This window comes from Astatotilapia calliptera, chromosome 7 (assembly GCF_900246225.1).
Source record: "Astatotilapia calliptera chromosome 7, fAstCal1.2, whole genome shotgun sequence".
Classification (NCBI taxonomy): Eukaryota; Metazoa; Chordata; class Actinopteri; order Cichliformes; family Cichlidae; genus Astatotilapia; species Astatotilapia calliptera.
This window is the reverse complement of record NC_039308.1, coordinates 40,446,376-40,469,621: the sequence shown is the minus strand read 5'-3', so window position 1 is coordinate 40,469,621 and position 23,246 is coordinate 40,446,376. Positions and strand designations below refer to the sequence as shown.

The 23,246-nt window shown below is 38.8% G+C and overlaps 1 protein-coding gene across 3 annotated transcripts; it reads left to right on the top strand.

The window, feature by feature from the left end:
- The first annotated feature begins 4,734 nt into the window (after window positions 1-4,734).
- LOC113026221 (ceramide kinase) lies at window positions 4,735-23,033 on the top strand. 3 transcript variants are annotated; one of them, XM_026174744.1, is made up of 14 exons: window positions 4,735-5,128; window positions 10,079-10,117; window positions 13,066-13,206; window positions 13,305-13,421; window positions 13,532-13,657; window positions 13,750-13,816; window positions 14,504-14,649; window positions 15,717-15,791; window positions 16,168-16,320; window positions 16,557-16,662; window positions 16,991-17,070; window positions 17,928-18,133; window positions 18,237-18,457; window positions 18,548-23,033. In XM_026174744.1, exons 1-14 carry the CDS (start codon window positions 4,993-4,995, stop codon window positions 18,633-18,635), a joined length of 1,701 nt encoding a protein of 566 aa, XP_026030529.1. In that variant the 5' UTR covers window positions 4,735-4,992; the 3' UTR covers window positions 18,636-23,033. The 3 variants fall into 3 exon arrangements, with proteins under 3 accessions (XP_026030529.1, XP_026030528.1, XP_026030530.1); XM_026174743.1 differs by having other exon boundaries at window positions 13,305-13,427; XM_026174745.1 differs by lacking the exon at window positions 10,079-10,117 and having other exon boundaries at window positions 13,305-13,427.
- Window positions 23,034-23,246: the final 213 nt, after the last annotated feature.

The window sequence follows — 23,246 nt, the reverse complement described above, 5'->3', positions numbered from 1 at the left end:
GGCCCAAGTTTGTGTCCTTGGTTTGTTTGAAGATCGGAGTTAAATCAAAAAAATGGAAAACTTGTAGGAAACTTGTTTTTCTTTTTGAAATGTAATTTCTACTACGGAGCCGATTTTGAGGTTTAGCTTTTTGTTTGTTTAATTTAGGTGTGAATTCTTAGTTTTGTTCTAAGAGGAAATGCTGTTTCAGGATTAATCTGTTTATGAATATGAAATCTGGCAGTTTTAGTGTGAAAGAATTAGTTGGCCTGTACAGTCCTAAACCCTGTGGGAAGACTTCCTACCGTAGAAGAGTTAAAGCTATTGTAACAGCAAAGAGTGGGCCTACATCATGGTAAATACTAGATTAATAATCTAATGTCACCCTAGTTCATGTGCATGTGAGATGGATGAGCAAATATTTTTGGCAATGCGGTGTATTTCAAATCATTCAGCAGTTACTGGTGCTGCATAGGGCCAGCTACTCTGCTCTTCCACCATTATCCATTTTGAATGACATCACCTGAGTAGACACAGCTGGGAAAGCCTTGTCGCCATGTATCAGAGAGGGTTGTTCTCCTGACCTACACCATCAACTTCACCCTCAAGCCACCTTTCCTCATCACTGCTTGAGCTGTGGGGACATCAGCATCCATCATGGGCCAGGGGGGAGCTACCTGTCTGAGTCATCAGTCTCTGCTTTCAGTTTCTCAGGGGAGGAGAGGATGGCTGCTGACTGACCTTAAACAAAGGTCAGGCTCAAAAGTCTTGAAATTTAAATTTCACTGAATTGACCAAATAACTTGATCTAAAGAAATATTGGTGAACTTTGTAGAAAATTTAGTTTACTTTAAAAAATGTTTAACTGATACAGCCCAATGAATTCTCATATCTTTGCTATTTGAATTTGTGGCAACTTCACCTAATAAGCTAGTTAGTATTTACAATAATAGTAAGCTACAGTCGAGCTACTAAATTTGCTCATCTTAAATTTATCGATAAATATCCTCCCTAACTAGGCTCAGTGATGTGTAAATCCTTACATGAATAAATGCTGAAAGCTACACTCTGCCATTTTCAGATCTTGCAAAGCTGTCCAATGGACCAAAGGGGGACCTTAATTTTGGACTTTTCCCTGTGTTTTGTCCTTAAAAATGAATTATATTATGAATCATCTGAGCCAAAAGACACGCTGTGGAAGAGGGCCAGAGATTAATAACTAATGATTAAATGCAGAGTGGCATATAAACACAGTGAGTTTAAAAAGAAAAAAGTGAAGAAGAAACACCCAGTGATTATGGGAAGCCCCCAGCAGCATAGACCTTTTACAGTGTAACTAAGGGATGATTTAGGGTCACTGATCCAGCCCTAACTATATACTTTTTCAAATAGTTTTAATCCTAGTTTGTAGATAGGGTGTCTGTTTCCCAAATCCAAACTGGGAGCTGGTTCCACAAAGACAAACCTAGATGCTGAAGGCTCTGCCTCCCATTCTACTTTTGAATACCCTCAGAATTAAACCAGTAAACCAGCAGTCTGTGAGCGAAGTGCTCTGATGGGGTGATATGGTACTAGAAGATCATTAAGATGAGATGGGGCCTGATTATTCAAGACTTTGTGAGGAGAAGAATATTTAATTAGATTCCGGATTTAACAGGGAGCCAAAGAAGAGAAGCCAACATTGGAAAAGTATGCTTTCACTGTGCAGTCCCCGTCAGTACTCTTGGTGCAGCATTGTAGATCAGCTAAAGACTTTTCAGGGACTTTTTTTTTTTCTATTATAGGACATCCTAATAATCATAAATTGCAGTAGTCCAGCCTAGAAGTAATAAATGCATGAATCACTCTAAGACAGGATAATTCTCATTTTAGAGATATTGCACAAATGGAATGAGAATACTTTATTGATCCCTAGGGGAAATTATTTTTATCATTATAAGCAGTCCTACATGCTTGTGTAATAGTTGCATTGCAGAACAAATCCTGGTCAAAAAATAATTTTGAAAATAATTACTGAAGTTCACTCAGAAAGATCAATTGAATAAAATGAGTGTAAAATAATATTAATGATACTGGAAGTAGCTGTACATGTTATATCTGTGAGATGATTATGAGTATTTTTTTCTGTAATGTTTAAATTTTTATTTGTGAAAAATTCATGAAGTTTTTACTGGTTAACGCTAAAGAAATGGTTGTCTCAACAGTGCTCTGACTTTTTGTCAAACTGGCTACAGTGCTGAAGAGAAACCTAGGGTTCAATCAGTGATGAACAGTAAGGTGTGTGTGTGTGTGTGTGTGTGTGTGTGTGTGTGTGTGTGTGTGTGTGTGTGTGTGTGTGTGTCTGTCTTTAAATAAAGAAGCAAACTTTTTTTTTTTCAGGCTAAATGATAATATTCTAAATGAGTGAGACACCACTTTCTTCTCCAGCTTATGAGTTGTCTGTTTTAAGGTTCACATTATACCAGGAGTCGAGTTACTCTGATCGGAGTCTTGCTTTTTCAGGAGCTACACTACAGTCATATGGAGTGAAGATGTGAAATTATTAAGACAATCGGCCTCTGTGGGAGTAGCTTTCAGGTAGCTGCTCTGTACTGTGTTGGCACATGGCATTGAAGGAGATGGACAGTGGATGAATTATATGCTTAAATTTGCACCACTTTCACCTTTTAATGAATAGTATTCCTATTCCCCTTTTCTTTAACTTTGTGTTTTGTGGATTTTTTTTTTTAAACATTTGGTCCAAGCACCTCAAATAAATAAATTAATGTTATTCTTATTTATCCATTTTCTGATTTTATTATATATCTTTATTTATTTTCATTTATGGGACAAGGTCTATATGGGCTGCTAGGTTGTTGTTGTTGTTGTTTTTTTTTTTTTGTTTGTTTGTTTTTTTTTTTTTTGTTTTGGGGGGGGGGGGGTTACATTTACGATTTCTTATAGGGTGAGCTGAAGGACCCATGTTAATGATTTTCTTTCACATACTACATCATACTTAACCTTTTTTTTTCTTTTAAAGAAAAAGGGAACTTTTTTTTTTTTGCCTTTTTTGTAACAAGATCAAATCAGGTTGCATATGACAGACAACCTCCGTTTGAGTTGAAACCCTTGTTTAAAGCTCATACCAAAACGGGTTTTGAAAAAGGATCAAATATGCAATTAAGAATGATTGTTACTTCCTCTTGTATTTTGTTTTCCTCGTAGCTTTAGCTGTGCTGGCATTACTTATTTTGTGGTGTTTTGTTTGTTTGTTTGTTTGTTTGAACCAAAAAAAAAAAAGAAATGTAGTGTTTGTGGAGATGGTAAGTAACCTTAGACCGTGACAGCAGCTCCCCCTGCTGTTGCTGAGTGAGGTTGTCTGGTTTGCTTTAAAAATGGAAGAACTGACTCTAATTTTGGCAACGTTATGTTTTGGAAAAAACAAAGTCCGAATATACTAAGGGGTGGCGCATTGTTTTGTTCACGTTTGATTTTTGATTCTCGTTTTGTTTTGTTATTTGTTTGTTATACACAGGTTTAAAGTGGGATAAATTATGCCATCTAAAGAGGTGGAGTTAAAGCAGGGGCAGGGGAACTCCAGTCCTCATGGGGCGGTGTCCTGCAGGTTTTAGATGTGTCCTTGATCCAACACAGCTGATTTTAAATGGCTAAACTACCTCCTCAACATGTCTTGAAGTTCTCCAGAGGCCTGGAGTTCGTTCTCTCATGTTTGCATGGGTTCTTTGTGGGTACTCTGCCTTCCGCCCACAATCCAAAGATATGCAGTTAATGGGGTTAAGTTAAAATGGTAATTCCAAATTGGCCATAGGTGTGAATGTGAGTGCCAATGGTTGTCTGTCTCTATGCCCCACCACAGACTGGCCACCTGTCGCTGGGTAGGCTCCAGCCCCCTTGCGACCCTAACAATGATAAGCAGAAGAGAATTAATGGATTTCCACCTTTTTTGTTGTTGTTGTTGTTGTTTTAAACTTTTCAGTATTTCACTCCACTGTATTTCAGGGACATTTACAGTACTGCTACAGTACTTTGATCCTTTAGGTTACATTTGTGACTGTACTTTTACACTTTTACTCATTTGGGAGTAATTTAGCAGTAATTTTTATTCAGCATTTTTTCCTGACATTTGGGGTTGTTATGAAGATCTGAGTAAGTTGCAATGTGTCTGTCAAAAATATCGGTAAGGTACAGCTGGTCAGAGTTTTGAAATGGCTCTGGTCAAAGCCATGTCAGAGCTTATTGGCTCTGGTTGCCCTAGAATAACAGTCAGCTGATTTCAGTTCTTGGACCTGAGGAGGAAAGTACAACCTGGATTACTTTTAAACAATTCAGATAATCTACAAAGCTATAAATGACACATTATCATTGAACTTTCAAAGGGAATTCAGTTATAGGGAGGGATCGCAGTCTGAAGGGTATGTGGGATTTTAAAGTTCAAGTGTGAGGACCACAGGGAGGAATTTTTGTATTTCTGGTTTGAGGGGCCAAAACATCAAGTGCTCTAAATGGGGACTTTGTACTGAAGAGGATTAGGGACACTTGGGTGGGCGTCTTTTCCAAAATTCTGGGGGAAAAGTTGTTTATATCAGCTTCATTAATTGTTTCGCACTTCGTCCTGAAAAACAATCAAAACAGAGACAAGGTTTCCAGGACGGTTTAACTTTGAGCATCTAAACTGTATATTCAATTTGGACAGTTCAATGCGGTTCATTGCCAAAATATTTGAATTACGAAACACGTAGATCGGGTTTTCTGAAGGCACCTGAATGCACCACAAAGCCCCTCCTATATCCGGTGAGAAACCGCTATCAGCCAGAAAATTGTACCGACTTGGAGTCCGTTACATGGGTATACAGTAACAGAAATCCTCGTCGTTTTAAAAAAAAGTACTTATTTTCGAGGTTCGGGGCCTCTAAGGGAAACTCACAGACAACATGCCCGGGGAAAGGTAACCGTACTCGGAGTGCTGCTGCCTCCTCATCCGGCTAAAGGACGGAGCAAGACGGCTAAACGCCAATGGAGAGGCCGGGTAGGCTGCTGCTGCAGTCGGAGCTCCGCGTCAGAAATGCCGCGTACGATGTAAGCCTGAGCCGGTCACTGCTCATCTGGAAGAGACGGACCTCTAGTCCCGTGTACCACCCGTTCAGACCCAGTAAGATCCGTGATTAATGTGTCTGCCTTTGTCTATGTGTCTTAATATATCTCTCTGTTGGCCTTTAAGCGCACCGCGACATCCTGTGTGATAAACAAAGAACTCAGAGAAAACGTGAAAGGGGACACACAGCAGTGTTTGGACCTGTGGATATCATGCCGTTAACTTTCCGCTCTGAGCACAATGTATCCGGACTGTAGGACCATATGAGATATGATACATCCGGTTATATAACACTCATCATCCAGTCTGACAGTGGAGGTCACTGAGGCTGCAAGCTGCAGGGACGAACAAACACACCAAACCTCATACATAATTTTAGAATATTTTAACCACAAACAACATAATGAAAAATCACAGTTTTTCAAGTAGCAGAGGGTTGAGTGATTTATTTATTCAGTAGACGTGCTTTTGTTTGTGAGCCATTGTGTCCAGCTGACGAAGGCAATTGCACCATTCACTTTATTTTAAATCCGTTTTGGACACGTCCACTTCCTTAAAAACATATGCTATGTTTGAATGGAACTGGCTACTTGATGTTTTGCTGTAAAATCTGTAACATTTTTATAAGTTTTCATCTGAAAGTTATGGGATTGTTACATAGGAAGTTTATCGAATACAGAGACTTGTTAACAGTTTCCACTACGAGATTTTAAAGAAGGATACTGCACTTAAATGCCACAGCAGTATCAAAAAGAGTACTCAAAGTAAGTACAAAATCTCCAGATGTGAAAGCGAGCCCCCTACTCACATTTCTCTCACACCATCAGTCCCAAATTAACTGGTTTACATATGAACCAGTGTGTGTTGAATAACATGGTCACACTGAGTTTGTGTTAAAGGTTACTGGCTAACCTCATGTACTTAATTACTTCTCTGTTGTTGATTTGTGACTGTAACATATTACGAATTGATCACCCGATCATTGTGTTGTCGTTTGAAATGTAGATGTACCCTTCAGTGTGAGCACAACAAATAAATAAAAAAACAAAACAAAATAACGTTTCATAAACAAAGGTTTTATAGTTTTATATTTCTTAATACTTTAATTCTAATTTAACATTATCAGTGACATATTCAGATCAGTATAACTGTAAAGCTGGGTGGCTCTTGCTAATCGTCTGATATGCATCACTGCCCCGGTCAGGGATGTAATCATTGCTTTATGTAAATACCATGGAGTCAGGACAGACTGTTTTACAGTATTTGTCTGCTAACACAAACCTTTTGTAGTGTAAACCTGTATCATTGAACATAACAAAGATTGATAATATGTACTATTCGTGGACAGTCACCTTGTCTAATACATGAACACATTAATGATGAATCATTTGAGATGATCATGGTGAACAGAAGTGTTTTAGTCTCTGTTAGAATCCAGTTAAAACCTCAGTAGAGACTACCACAGTCATTCACCTCAATATATCTTAATATAATCCTGAGTTTTATTTTGTTTTGGGAGTTAAAATATCAAAATAAGCCAAATTTGTGGTTTGCATTTGTTGTTAACCTCCCTGTGTACTCTGTGTTAAGGTTTCAGTTTGATAGTCTACATGTTTTTGCCATTTACTGCCACTTGGGGGCAGTAAACTACTGTAATGTTCATAACTATTGTTTGTTTATACACTTTTTTTGTTTTTTTTTACTCATCTCCAGAGTGTAGATGTCTATAGCTTCAACATCTCAAAAGTGAGCGTAATACTTTCTAATAGCCAGCAGGGGGAGACTCTTGTTGTGTTGTATTGTATTGTATCTTTATTTCAGACATATACAGAAAAAAACAATATATACACCAGTACACATACTTGCATTTACAAATACGAATATATATGTAAATACACACACGTATGTGCTCAGATAGAACAAAAAATAAAATAAAACAAAGTCTAAATGACATGAAATGACAATTATTAGGTCTGAAATGGAGTAGGAAGAAGTATAACATACTTGTACAGAAGTCTGTGGATGAATATCTCTCAGCTCCTTCACTTTATGAAGCTCATTCACTATTTTTATATCATGGTTAACAGAACATTAAGTCAGTTACAGTGGCTATTTTCATGTTTTATAGACAGTCTATGCTTACGGCTTTATAGAGGAGTAAAATCAAGCGTTAAAACGATGAACTTTCTCCACGGGAGCCATTGTTTGCGCTTCTCATGTGCGGTTTATTTATCCTTTTTTCTTCTTCTTCTACCTCTTTATGATGAAAGGTTTCTTTTTCCTGTTTTAATGCAACTTTTCAACAGGTTGAAATGCACATTGAGGCATGGAGGCAAGCTTTGCTTTTTACACCAAAGAACTTGAATCTTTAAAATTTTAACTAAAGAGTTGGACATCTCTGGTGGATCATCAATGACTCACCTCACACTGCCTGTTAAAATGATCCCAACTGTTACTGCAGGAGGTGCGTGACAGTGTTTGTTTGTCAGCAGGTTACTTCTCTTCTGTTTCATCCGAGTTGGTCAGGGTTCAGTTGTTTCCAGTGTCATGGTGACAACAGCTGTGTGTGTAAAACTGAAACACACACCAGCATGTGTTTTGTATTTCAGTTGTGAATTTTTTTATGTGTCCTAGTTTCTGTCTGTCTGCTGCTGGGGGTGTTGAAACGCTAAACTTTGTTGTCTGGGTCAACTTTGCTAGCGAGAGACAGAGAGAGGTGTTGAAAGGCTGCTCCAACGGAACTTATTGTTTCAGAGGAAAACACGAACACGATGTACAGTCGAGTCTTAATAGCTTACTTACAACTGGGCTCGTCAGGCACTCTTTTTGGCTGCAGTGGTTATTATTATATTTACATGCTTCCAGCTCCCGTTTCTGGTTGGTGACAACTCGTACTTTTCCACTCTCCTTTTTCTCCCTCCCTCGCGCTCACAGACGCATAACAGCAGTCCATTCTCCCTGCAGCACGGACTACACTGCCCATGAGGCTACATTCTTTAGGGCTATGCCTGTAACACTCTGCCTATTGCCTTCTTATTAAATAATTTTTGTCAATAATTTTTAAAAAAATATTTCTTCGCATCATTCTGCGGGCCACAAATAGAGGTGACATGGGCCGTGAGATTGACACACAGGCATTAGAGCCGCGTTTTGTTTGTTTTTCCTCTGGTGTGGAATTACCAAAAATAGAGAGAGCATAGCCTAATATATGAAACAGGAAAAGACCGTGCCGTGTAATCCATTTATTTCAACAAAGTAACTGTATTCTGAATACCACCTTTTTAAACGGTAACTGTAACGGAATACAGTTACTCATATTTTGTATTTTAAATATGTAACGGCGGTACATGTATTCCGTTACTCCCCAACACTGAATACAGTGCAGCATTATTTACAAAGTGTGCACAATGAGATATTTGAATTTAAGAACTGAATGGGTGAACAGTATAGTGAATATTAAGAATATAACTGTAGCTTGTAATATCCCCCTAACGCCTGTATTATAAAGCAAGTTCACCATGCCCAGGATATCTTTTTCCTTATCTGGCTTCGCTCATCTTAGAATCAGCAGTCCTGCTAAGCAGTCACATGTAGCTTCTTATCAACTCAGTAAGTCAACCCAGGGTTTTTTCCAGTGTAGCTAAAAGCACGTGGCCATAAAAGAGGTAGTTTGCAGCATATGACTAATCATAGACATGAAGACATACCAGCAGAACAGCATTTTAAAAGAAAAAGAAATCTATGAGTAACTATGAGTAGGCATGAAATATGGTGTAAATGCATCTTTATACCTGACGATGTGTGACCTATAGATTAAGTGCTCTGAGTAAATTAGGCTGAAGGAACTCTATGTAGAGATCTGACTCACCAGAGAGCCCATAATACAATGCCATCCATCCATCCATCCATCCATCCAACTTCAGCTTATACCCATAGGAGGGGTCCACCCTGGACAGTTTGCCATTCACACCTATAGCCATTTTAGAATCGCCATTAACACGCATGTCTTCGCACTGCGGGAGGAAGTTGTAAACTCACTGAGTTTGCATTATTTCCCAGTGCTTGTGTGGGTTCTTCACATACTGAAAAATTGATTATGATTTGTGAGATTATTGTGTGTTTGCAATATGCTGAGTATTGCATTGTGAAGCATACAGACTGATCGACAGTGTCATTAAAACCTGTCATGTTGCATGCACCTGACAGACTAAACTGTTTGTATTACAGTCTATTCCAATTCATTTTTAATGCAAATGTGTAGACTAGCGTGCACATAGTGTACAGGTATTGTGTATGTAAGACAGCAGTCAGCAGTTGTCCTCTGAGATGATGAGCTGCTATCCTTTCAGCTGTACTCAAACGTTCCTCAGCTTTATGCATCACTTCTCTGATCCAGACTGTGTCTGTGGAAAGAACTGGGAGGTAACTTTTTCAAATTGTCTTCAGTGTCTGATGTGTTTTCCTTTAAGTGCATGTGATGTTAGCTTTGTCGTCTTTGGCTATAAGTCTTCCATCATGGTAAGGTGCGAAAGGAGCTGTCAATTCTCAATTCAAGTCCATTTTTGATTTAGACACAGATGGCATTTTCTGATTTCTTTCAATACCAGCTTTGCCCCACATTTCAGTTTACCTCACAAGAAAAAGCCGACAGCACAATCTGGTGGACTGAAGAAGCAGCTGAGTTTTTTATTGTAACTAAAAAGTTCAGTTTTTATTTGCAGTCCATGCAAACTTGATCTCTGTATTGTCCCTATATTGATGCGATGTTGCCGTGGAAAATACTGAAATACTTAATTAAAAAAATTTTTTCTTCACCCCCACCTGTAGTAGCCAGAAAGGAAGGCTGATTTAAAAACATGTAGACTATAAAGTTAAAAGGTGACTTAGTATCCTCATTCATTTAGGCACTTGTTGATCTGAAACCAAAGTTACATTTTTTCTGATTGTCTTAGGTTAACTTACTCTCTATCTGCTAATTACAGTGTTACCTGTATGGTTTTCCTGCAGGATTTTGTGTTCCTTTGTTTCGTCGTCGACCTGATCCAGGTAGGAGATTTAGTTCCCACAATGCAGTGGGCCACCTCCACCCCATTGTGTGGAGGTTTAGTGGTTCTGCTGTTAGTACATGTTTCTGGGTTTGATGGCTGAAGTGTGAGGTCTGTTTGTGTTGTTCCAATTTAAATAAGTGGTTTTATTCCAAAATGATGAAAAATAAAAACAAAGCAACCTCCTAACCTAACATTAGAGTAATTAAATAATCTCAGTTTCATGATATAACCTTTACCGTCAGAAGTCATGTTTTGGAATAAACCACATTTTTAGGAGTAAAACGTGTCAGTTTAATGCTGTGTTCAGTCTGTTCATCAATAACAGATCCAACAGAAACATGTTGCCCTCCCTGTAGCTCTTGTGTCAGTGTTCGATGTGTAGTTTGGCTTTGTAGTTCCACTAATTTAGCTGACCTACTGTAGTTTGCTTAAGTTTCTTTATATGGGAGATAAACATGCTCCTGGCTTCAAGAAAACACTCTTTGGTCAAGTGTTATGTAGAGGAATAGTCTGATATTCCTCTTTTTCTTTCTTAGAGTAAGATGAAGACATACACTATATTTCCAAAAGTATTCATCACCCATCCAACTCATCAAATTCAAGTGTTCCAATCACTTCCATAACCACAGGTGTATAAAATCAAGCTCCTAGGCATGCAGAGTGCTTCTAGAAACATCTGAAAGAATGGGTCGCTCACAGGAGCTCAGTGAATTCCAACATAGTACTGTGATAGGATACCAACTATGCAATAAGTCCAGTCGTGAAATTTCATCTCTACTAAATATTCAACAATCAATTTTTAGTGGTGTTATAACAAATTGGAAGTGATTGGGAATGACAGCACCTCAGCTACAAAGTACTGGCAACACAAACTCACAGAGCGGGGTTAGCTGATGCTGGGGTGCATAGTGTGCAGAGATCTTTTTGCAGTGTCTTTTGGGAGGAATTAGAATGGAGACTGAGCCAGGCCTTCTCGTCCGATATCAGTGTCTGACATAACAAAGTTGTTTCTGGAAGAATGGTCAAAAATTCACACGAACCCACTCATAAAATTTGCAGAAAGCTTTTATGAGAAGAGTTGAAGCTGTGATAGCTGCAAAGGGTGGCTCAACAATATATTAAACCTTATGGATTAAGTGTGGGTAGTCACTCAAATCCTATTGTGTGTGAAGGCAGAAGATCGAATACTTTTGGCAGTATAGTATAGATCAAAAGTACATGGTGAAAACAAAAAGTATTGTGATTCTGCTCATAACAAGGAAAACCTTAACTGAACTAAATTTAGCCACTGTCTCATTAAACATCATCTCCTTGTCCTTTTCTGGATTGCTTCCAGTGCTTCATGGAAGTCCTGTTCTGAATTGCTGGAGTGTGTGTACGTATTTCTCATTTATTACCAAGCTAACATCAACTTCTGTGTCAAACTGACCGTGTTTTTCTCATCATGGGTCATCACCGATGAGCAAAGTTTTGGAGGGTGACTGCAGCCCACCCTCCAAAAGTTAGTTTTCAGTGGAATAATACACACACTCTCAAAGTCAGCAGATCGTGGATCGGGTGAGAAATGAGACCAGAAGGAGAACCACCATTCACCATGGCTGCTCCCCTCTCGATGCGGGGTTCAGTTTTAAAGTCCCGAGGCATTTGAGGGAAAACATTTAGTGATCACAGTAGCAGCAGTGTAACAGTTCTTCCAAACACCAATCATCCCTTGATATTTAAAACACACTTTTGGTTAACACCTGGGTATTTCTTTAAATGGCATGAATGGCAAAAAAGGAGAATTTTTTTCTTTTTAAATATTCAGCTTTCTCTAAATTATCATGCCTTAACCAGACATTCTATGGCAAGGACCCTAATCCTAAATGTGATGTAGGTCGATTTTTGTTAATAATAAAGCAACAAACTAGATTAGAGGAAAGCCTCATTAAGAATTATCAATGGCTCCTCAGTGCTTTGGCAGAGGTTGACCAACAGAAGGAGAAATATGACCAGAGAAGTGCATGGAGTGTGGTTCTTCTCCTGATAAAGTATTTCCAATTAACAGCTCCAGCTCTGGTTTCAGAATTGTTATTCACCAACACAGTCTTCACTCAACATGAAGATGTGGCTCCCTATAACTTCATCAAACATAGAAAATTGTCACAATAGGACTTCCACGGAGTGAATATAAAAAAAGTCAGTAACAATGGAATCAGTCCTGAGATGCACAAGGAGCTGACCCTGAGGGGGGAATTTAAATCAGGTCAAAAATTTTTTTTTTTGTTATTGGCAAAGTCACAGATCTTGATGACACCCCTGATATTTAAAGTTTATGAATGTATTTTTAAAAATATGCTACTTCTGGCTATAATGCTGTTTTGAAATGGTGAAAAGCTGATTTTGGGGTTGTTTTTTTTGTGTTTTGTAAATAAAATATAAATATAGTAAACAGGGATTTTTACAAAGCTTTGTGTTGGAGTTCATGATGATTATTATTGAAAATGAATTGAACGTTTGTGGAAATGATCACAGCCCAGTGATACAGTAGTGTTTGAAATGGAGCCAAGGTCTCACTCAGTCTTATTTGTTATTCATGAAGTCAGAATTAAGATTAAAACCATTTGAAGATGAAAATGTGCCGTAGGTTCCTTCATGTGGAGACAGAATAGCAGAAGAGTGATTGTGATGTGAGCTGCAGATACAGATAAGTGAGTCAGAAGTGAATCCGAAAGATGACAATGCCAATATGTGGGTCATGTCACACTCGAGTATTGCTAAACTTGCTGCATCACTCTAAATATGTGGACTTGTTTCACATCATCATGACCTCATTCTAGAAAATAAGGCCAAAAGCAACAATACCCCTGGTGGTGCCTTCACATGCTGCCAGAAGGCTCTGAAATTTGAGAGCTGGCTGCTGGTTGGCGACACTAACTGCTTTGTGTGCATCTGTGTGTTGTTCAGGTGTCTGTCACAGTGTCCCAGTGTCAGAGATCATCTCTGTCAGAGAGGAAGAGGAGGAGAATGGCAGCAGACAAAGAGACGATGGCAGCTGGAAAAAGATCAGAGAAAGAGAGGGAAAGGACTGCAGGCAGGCCTTCACAGGTAATCCAAACACTGCATGATCTGCACTCTAGCACCTTGGCAATCAAAGATGGCTGATTATTAAATAAGTATTTTTTTTTAACTTGTATCTGTTTTAGTGTTGTACGTGGAGAGGTGTCGGCAGCACCGCTGGCGGTGTGCTGAAGTCACCTTCACTTGTTCGGATGAGGCGGTGTGTCAGCACTGGGTCAGCAGCATCAGAGAGCAGCTCGCCAGTAACAGTATGATTTTACAAAAACCCACTGTCTGAATAACTCATGCCGCTTCCACAAACTATTTGTGACATAGTTTCTGTTGTTGTTGTTGTTGTTATTTGTGTCAACAGCCAGCAGACCAAAACATCTGCTGGTTTACATAAATCCATATGGTGGGAAGCGTCAGGGAAAACGGATCTACGAGCAGAAAGTTGCCCCCCTGTTCACACAGGCTGGAATCTCCACCAGTGTTATTGGTACGTCCAAGTCACTCACCACCCAGTCTCCAACTTCCTGTGTCAGAATTATACATGTAACACACTGAGAATCTGTGTGTTTGTTGTCATAGTGACAGAGTACGCCAATCACGCCAGAGATCACTTGAAGATGGAGGCAGAGTTGAAGAAATTTGATGGGTGAGTTTTGTTTGTCCATAATAGAAGTTCACCCATAAGCTACAGAGTGTGTCAAAAACAATCATCAGATTTCAAAAGACTGGACAAAGAAGCTTGAAGTAAGGGTTTTTAATAGTTTACATACAAAACAAGATTGTAGTCCTCCAGATACTTGGCATATGTCCAAGCAATTGTCAAACTCGTCCCACAGTTTTGTGAGCATACCTGGAGTCACTGCAGCCATTGCTGTTGTTATTCTGCCTACCAGCAACCACCTGAAACTCACAAACCCGCACCTTGTAACATTACGCGTTAGAATGCAACCACTTTGAAAAAGGAAGATTCTTTGTGATTCACCCTGTACAGTGAAGATTAATTACTTAAATGCTATAAAAAAGAAGCCGAGCACAACATAATTCAGATTCATAAACTTTTTGGACAATTACACATGATGATGATTTTCAACCAGACTTTCAGCTTTAATTCAGCAGGTTTACTAAAAGTACTGCATCAACTGTTGGTGGTGTTATGCAAATGCTCATAGATCTGATTGTACATGTAGGACAGTAAAAAATCCCTGAGCTTCCCGAAATAAATCACCACAGAAAATATCTGTGTGTTTTTCACACAACATTTATACATGTGATCTTTTAGAAAAGGTCACGGAGAGATTGTCGATGCTAATATTCCACTGTGACCCTTGCTTAGTGTGGTGTGCGTTGGAGGGGACGGCATGTTTAGTGAGATCATCCACGGACTGATCTGGAGAACACAGATCGACTGCGGCGTAGATCCAAACAGTCCAGAGGAGGCACTGTCTCCCTGCTCCCTACGCATCGGAATCATTCCTGCAGGTCTGAAACTCAGAGAAATATCACTGCTTTTCTTTTTGTGTTGGATTACAGCAAAAATGTAGGTAACTCTGACTTCATCCTAAAGGTGTAGCACTGTGTCACAGGTGTACTTCAGCAGGTTGGAACCATTACATGGTTTCTTTGGCGCCAAAGACTTATGTAAAGGTTTTCCAAGCCTCAAGGGATTATTTATTGAACTAACAGACTCTAGCGCCTGCTGTATTGTTCCAGAAACCTCCAGCTCTCTGGAGTCTGCTGTTTTGCCAGCTAACAAATCACTTTGGTCTCTCCTTGTCTAGTTTTTAAACTGTCCTTAACCTATATGAAGAGCATCTTCTTATCAGCACAAACTCTGGTACTTCATCACAAACAACTGCTATAAATAAAAAGTACATACAATACTTGTAGAATAGACACCTACAAAGACAGAGCGTGAAAAGAAAGACCAAATTGTTTGGAAGGTTTTCTATCTTTGTCTGTAAATAATATTTCCTTCTATTATTTGTATGAAAGCCTCACATCAATGCTTCAACTGATTTTCTCAGCTCTTCCCTCTTTAAGACATAAATAGCATTGTTGCTATATATAAAACATCCCGAGTGAAAAATAGCCAGACTTCTTCCTGATTTAGAAAGACAGTTTTAGCTGCTGACCTGGACAGTGATAGAGGTAATCTAGCTTTTAATGACAGGTGAGAGCCAATAAGTATGTAAGTATAAATACAGGCAGTCACTGTGACCTCATTTCTCAGTTGTGCTGGTTTGTGTCCTTGGTGTTTTCTGCTGCTGTGCTTATAAATACACACAGAGTCACCTGGGGGACATTATTCCTCTGTGCAGATACAAAAGTGAAACCGCACACCTGGGCAATTAATGGTTGCAGGTGTTTGTGTGTGCACAACAGGAGCAGCAGTGCTTTTACAATGTAAAATCACATTGTAAAGGTTTAAGAAAATAATCAGAATCGGTGATGACCGTCCTCTTTTCACTGGAATGTTCTACACTAGTAAACTGTTAGCAGATGGTGTTTGTGTTCTTTCAGCTCATTGTTTCTTCTGTCTGTTTCAGGTTCCACAGACTGCATCTGCTTTGCTTCTGTGGGCACAAATGACCCCGTGACCTCTGCACTACACATCATTGTGGGTCAGTCACATCATCTCCATGACATCAGCGGTCATAATATCCATTCCAGCAACATAACCTTTCTGAAGTCTAAAGTTAATGTTAACATGGAAACTATTAAAAAAAAAAAAAAAAAAAAAAAGGACAAACACTCCTGGGGTAATATCTAACTATTTTGCTGAGAAAGCAAGCGTTAATGTAGACTTCAATGTCAAACATTGGTATTAGAAGTGAGAATTTGATACAGTTTAATAGAATATTTGATACATTTAACTGAACTTATTTTAAAATGTAAAACAAACCACAGCTTGGTTTGTTTTAAATTCTCAGTGTACGTGTCTGCTTGTCTTTCTTCAAAAATGGCAAACATAACATTTTTTTTAATATCTGTGTGCAGGAGACTCTCAGCCGCTGGATGTGTGCTCAGTTCATCACAACAACATGTTCCTGCGATACTCTGTGTCGCTGCTTGGATATGGTTTTTATGGCGATGTGCTATCAGACAGCGAGAGGAAGAGATGGATGGGGCCTGCAAGATATGACTTCTCAGGTGGGAAAATATATAATATCCTTTAATTTTATCTATAATGTTTTACAGATAAAGCAGAGAAATTTATTGATGTCTGATTTGTCAGAGAGGCCCGGTACTCTAAATATTAGCAAAGAGAGGTTGTTTTTATGTCACCGCTCAGTCACATCAGCCTACCACAGTCCTTCCAGTCATTTTCATTTGCTTGCACGTGTGCATTATTCATCAGAATTTCTTTTTTTGGTAATGGTCTGCAGGTCTGAAGATGTTCCTGACTCATCATTACTACGAAGGAACAGTGTCCTACCTGCCAGCCAAAGGTATCATAGGAACGCCACGAGACGCGACCAGGTGTCGATCTGGGTGAGAGATCCAAACATGTATCAACTTGTTTCCCTTTTTTCTTTAAATATATAAATACTCTTTTGAATTTATTGGAATTTTAGAGCTGATCATAAACCTGTGACCTCAGTTACAACCAAAACATTTTATAAATCCTATTCTAGTTTATTAACTCTTTGGCTATCTGACTTTCAGTTTTGCAGCTGAAGCGTTTGGTTTATGTTGCAACCAAACGCAGTCATATAAATTAAAGTGATAACCTTCTGAGGTTAAATGTAAAATGGCTTCTCATTAAAGTCCTTGTTCATTGCATCATTTAAGTAACGCTGGTTTCTCTGTAAATCTCCAGGTGTGTAATTTGTCAGCACAATGGACAGCTAAATTCAGAGAGAAGCGAGAAGTATGAGATGGATGAAGCATCAGACTCTGGTCAGTCCAAAAACAGTTTCTAATGGTCTTACTCACTGAACATTACTCCATTCCTAAATCTCCTCGTCTGGCTTTGTCATGTTTCTTTCTTGTTAAATCTCAGAAAATATTTATATTTGTGAAATAAAGACAAATATGTAACACTTCCTGAAAAATGATAAAACCGTGTCCATCCACCCATGGCTGTTCTGTAGTCTTGGTAGACATCAGCTGGCTTTGTTTTTCTAGTTTTTATTGAATTCCATACCAAACCTAATACCAACATATTATTTCTGAACACTTTGAGAAGTTATTGTCCAAGTTGACTTCAAGGTTCTCCAAGTTTATTTTGGCTCTTGTTCACAGCAAATTCACTGAGCCTAAACTTTAAACCTGAACCTCTCGATCTTCACCGAGTGCCCATTGTTCTGAGAGCTGTGACAGAAACTACCAGTTGTAGTCAATCATAATCACTAATAAGAAGTTAATAGATTTAGATAATAGATGCAAAGATTTAAGTAAGTGTATGTATATATTTGAGCCTGTGTAGACAAAAGAAAATTCCAAATAAATTTAACCTTGTGCATTTAATCCTTTTTTTTTTTTTTTTTAGTTATTTAAGGTTGGAAAAAGAACAGTTCAAAGAAACCATTAATCCCAAAGTGTGTGTAAACTCCTGAGCACAACTGTAGTGATGCAACCTGCAGTAAATTCATTATGTGAGAAACATTGGACTGAATGTAGTGAATGGAACTTTTTGTTTTGTTTTGTATGTTTATAATGAATAATGTGCAAACTTTTGGCACAGAGTGAAAACTGTTTTGGCAGCAGTAACAAGTAAAGTCAAATCTGTCTGTTTTCTTTTGTTTTTCATCCAGAGAGTAGTGGCGAGTGGAGGACGATTCGAGGAAAGTTCCTCGCTATAAACGCTGCCAGCATGAGCTGTGCTTGTCCTCGCAGCCCTAAAGGCCTCTCGCCTGCTGCCCACCTGGCTGACGGCACCACAGACCTCATCCTCGTCCGAAAATGTTCCCGTTTCAACTTCCTTAGACACCTCCTACGACACACCAGCAAAGATGACCAGGTATATTTCCAGTCTAAATTAAAACAAAAACAAAAAAACATGTTTTTATTGATATTCTTTGGACATTTTGGTCCACAACTAAATACTTATTTCTCTCAATCAGTTTGACCTTACCTTCATTGAGGTCCATCGAGTGAGGCGTTTTCGTTTCATGCCACGTCACTGCCAAAGCGACTCGGACCTGGAGTTGGACTTGCATGAGAATAGCAAGCGGCAGATCTTCAGCCAGATCTGCAAAGACCACCCAGCTTGTGGCTGTGCACCCGCCTACAGCAGCTGGAACTGCGATGGCGAGATCCTGACCCACACAGGCATTGACGTCAGGTATGACGACCCTGTGGGATCTTCTTCCTTACAAATATCAAAACTTGGTTTAAGTTTTCTCTTTAAAAACAACTTCTGCTGTTTTCTCAGAGTGCACGGCCAGTTGATCAAGCTGTTTGCTCGAGGGATTGAAGAACTGCCAGTGTTTGAGGATCTCTCCAACCCCTGTGCAATATAGATCTCCACCAGTCTGTCCCCAGGCATTGGAGCCATCTGATTATGGCCGCCGCCTAAAGCACTGCTACCACCTCCATCATGTGATGCTCATCACATCTTTCACTTGAAAACTCAACTGGCTAAGTTACATTGTTACTCAACAAATGTCATCAGCGTAGTCAGAAATGAAATTTTACTTTCCAGGTCTGAGGATTTAAGGTGATTTCCTCACAGGTGGGAAGTGATGCTAAAACTGATGAAACTCTAGATGCAGAAAGTAAAACATCAACCTCAGATTTTGGATTTTTTGCTAGATGACTGTTGGTGTTTGGTTGGAATGGTTGTTGGGTGTTTGGTACCAAATTTATTTAATATTGAACTCAGGCTTGAAGCTGAGACTTGCACAGTTTTAGAGTGAACTCAAAACCAAAGAAACCAAGACTCAAACAATGAACGTGTGCATGTCTGCACAGCCTAAATTGTCCTGTAGTTCTTGAGTCCTGTGATAGTGAGGTCCTGACCCACTATGCCAGTCTTATTTTCTCTTAACTCAGACTTGTTTTGATTTGATTTCATTCTTTCTTTGTTGTTTGTCTCATTGTTTTACTTATCAACTCAGATTTGACTCTCTCACTGACTTGTTTTTTTTAATCTGGACTTGTTATGATTGACATGTGTTCAGCTTCACCTTTGATGCTGAAACATGTGTTAATCACAAGTAATGCTAACTTGTTTTATCATTATTGGTGTTTGTTTTGTGACAAATCGTTGTCCAGTCTCGTTTCCATCTTCTATCTGTTTTGACCAGTCATGGGTACTGTTCCTAATCGATTTCAGTCAAAGCTCCAACTCTTAAGCTAGTTAAACTGTTCAAACATTTGGGCTTTGATTTTGATCTGTCACAAGTGTTTCAATATCTTGCTCTTGTTATGGTCTTCTTTCTCAGTTTCAGATGTTCGGAATTAACTGTTACATGCCAGACACCCTACAATCATTCCCAGAGTCATCTGATCAATAGGGGTTTTAGCTCATTCATTAAAGGTTGAAGGAGATTGGGTGAGTATTTACAGAAAATAATTCTGATGAGACTTGTTTCCACAGCTCCAACTTTTCATCTATCAATCACAGCGTTCACTGCAATGGGACGCATTCAGCTTCTCAAACAAGTCCATCAGAGTTGTCTCTTTGGTTCCTTACTTTTTTCTGTGAGACTCGAGCTCAGTCGTAGCTTTGCAATCATTTTTTCACTCTTTTTAATTATCAGAAAATAAGAAAAAAAATTCTCAAAGATACTTTTCAGTCTCATTTCAGTCAAGCTGGTCATGGCTGGGTAAACTGAGCAGCGCACAAATAAATCCTTTTTATCTTCCATTTCTGCTGAATATGCAACTCAGTCTGAGTACAGACACAAAGAAAGAAAAAAACATGATGCTTTAACAGCAGTTTTACACACTAACTGTACAATAATCTGTAATGTCTGTGATATGTGAGCTCAAGCTGTAGCTGTAAAATCAGTTTTTCTGTAGTAAAGCATCATTTTGAATTCTTTTGTCAAGTTAATATTGCTTCATCAAAATCTCAAGATGGTCATCTGAACCTTCCAAAAGTCAAAAAAACATTTTATAGCCATTGCAGTTTTTTGTTTGTTTTATGTTGGGGTTTTTTGTTTTGTTTTTTTCAAAGCTGTTCCTCACAGTGAGACATTAAATGGCCAAAAGAATGCAGACAGCTAAAAAACAATGTCATGTGGATGAAACACATAGTCCAAAGCTACAGGGATTAATCTCCTGCAATACTCTCTGTAGTATGTTCCCATTGAAAGTCACAACAGCATTACTGGAGTCCCGTATTGATATTGTATGAAGGTCGGACTCATCTTAGGTGCTGCGTTTAACCTGTGAGAGGCTCTATGAAGGCCAAACTCCCATTTCTATACTACCTAAGCACCCTGTGCTCAACTCTATGGGTTCAGTTAGTTTAAAGTGTGTATGAGCCGTTGCAACCCTGCTTTAGATGATATGCTAAAGCTCCGATGTCAGCATTACTAGTCAATGTCACAGATGAAATCTGCTCTGTAAAAACTTCTGTTCCTGAAGTGCAGGAACATGAAATAATTCCAGACAGAATTTATGCCTAAGAAAAATCTGAATTGCTGTTAGACACTGCCTAATAGAAACGCACAATCTTTGGAATACTGGCAAAGGGGTATTTCGTTAAGAGTGTCTTCTTTCACAGCATCACAGGTGAAAAGGTTAGGGAAACACTGCAACAAAAACTTTCCCTAAAGAAAGGGAAGGCTGTAAGTGTTTAATCCACACATACTTGAGTTTTCTTGGTAAATAAAATTGTGGTTAAATGCTCTACTTACTGTGAGAAATGGTTTTGTTTTTCTAAACTGTGGCTGTGTTGAAGAAAACTTCTTTGTAAAGTTCAATTTGGCCACAAAGAGAGAACATTCACACACCAGTCTCTTTCATTTCTAGAAACCTTCAGCAAACATCGCTGAGCATGTCGTAGCCCAAAGGCCTCTGTAGCCACTGCTCACTGTGTGCACAAGATTTATCGATGTAGAAAATGAAGAAATGTAGCAGCCTTAACTGTTATGTTAGCCATCTTCATGGTGAAATTCTTTGTGAGGTTTCAAGAGAGGTCTGCCTAATTCTTATATAGACATATTTCTGTTATTATTGTATTGAATCATCATGATCGTCCCAGAGAATAACTGTTTGAATCAGTAACGTGGAAATTTAACAGAGAAAGGAAGATGAGCATCAGCACTGGAATCTCAGACTGTAGATGGTGTTTGTATGTTTACCAGTGCACCTGTTTCCTTTCCACCCATGTTGAGCTGGACTCAAACTGATGGAGAAGGGACCCAGTAGCAGCTGATGATAAACTGCAACACCTACCAATCAGCTTTCAGATTTATTCTTGTTAATCGGACCGAATACCAGCAGGGGTTCACTGATGTAGCAGTTTGTCTGTGTCTGTGATAGATGTAACTCAGGCCACAGGTCTTCAGAGCTCCACAACCTTTGAAACCAACCAAAATACATGGGATAACATCCATGATTTAGGAAAGCTGGTAAACTGGGTTCTAAGGACAGGCCTGTGTTAACTGGAATTAAATAGACCTCTGAAGACCTTCAGCTGAGCTGCCTTTCACATCCTGATTTAGCTTTTAAAGTTGTATAAATCAATAGTCACTCTGCTGTAACACCCCCTTAAAAAAGCCACCAACCAAATACATTAAAACTTATCCACAGAGGTCGACTGATGACCGAAACAAATATATATTTGCATTTAGCCAACTATTAAAATGTGTTCCATAATTATAGCTTTATTTATTAGTCAAAGTAGAAATTGGTAAATTAATTTGCTTGTTTTCATTAATTGAAAGTACTGGATTGATACTATAGCCGCTGAGCTTACTGCTAACACATAGTTAGCCAGCCATAGTAGCTAGTCTTGCAAGCATAGTTTTTAACGAGCAATGTAGCAAAACTGTCCAACCTAGCACAATGCTGGATTACACTGCAAACACAGTGAGAGAAATCACCCCGGAAAGGCTTTGTTAGGTAGTGAGCACTGAATCTGTAATCATAGGACTTTATCTGTCGACTTAGTAGTACTCACACTTGCTAATTTGGGCTTAGTGGGGTATGCACAAAGACAGTTGTGAATACAATCAGTGCATTTAAAAAAAAAAATACCTGAATGGGGTCAAGAAGCTGTGTGTGAAACCTCTGACTCATCAACAAACCAGTAGTGGAGGATGCATTGTTGGTGCAGATAGATTTCACAAGTATCTATCTGGAATACATGTGTTGCATTTCTTTCTTTTTTGTTGATGCCTTTGATGAAGACATCAGGTCATCAGTGCATGTTTTGCTTTGTGTCTGTCATTGAATACTATTAAAAGCTTAAACTTCATTTACATGTCATGTAATAGTTGCATGATGATCAACATGTTGCAAAGAAAAATAAAATGGTGATGTAACTGGGAGTTCCAGAGAAAGTGATTATATTTGAATCTATAGAGGCAGATGTAACCATGTCATAGTGTTGTTAAACATGTAGAATGAACTGCAAGCAGTATTTTTAGCACTTATTAATCGTATTTACTTTTCTGATTAATAGTGTATAAAAGCTAAGTGTCCATTCTTTTCATATCACTGAGTCTATTTTGAGCATTCTTTTAACCAGCCCTGTTCCAGTTATGTGAAGCACTGTTTCATTTAAAGGCTCTCCTGCTTACTAATTATTATTAATATAATCTCCAACACTGTAGTTCAATCTGACACTGAACACTAGTTTGATCTGGTGAATCAGTCGACCTCTAGCTGTAATCTGAGCTGTAACTTATACCTTCTGCTGTAGCTGTTGCATTATCAACAAATAAAATATTTTCAACACTTCATGTTCAGAGTTATGCAGTTTGTCTCGGCCTCTAGGAAACAAATCAGAATTAACATGGCTGATCATATAGACGTGTAGAGGAGAGTGTGCTGTCAGGGTCAGCACAACCTGTGTGTGTAGAGCCAGTCACCCATAGTTAACCTGAAAAAAAGCATCCCTGTGTTTTTGAGCAACGCATTACTCTAATATTGCAACCAAATAATAAAAAAAAAAA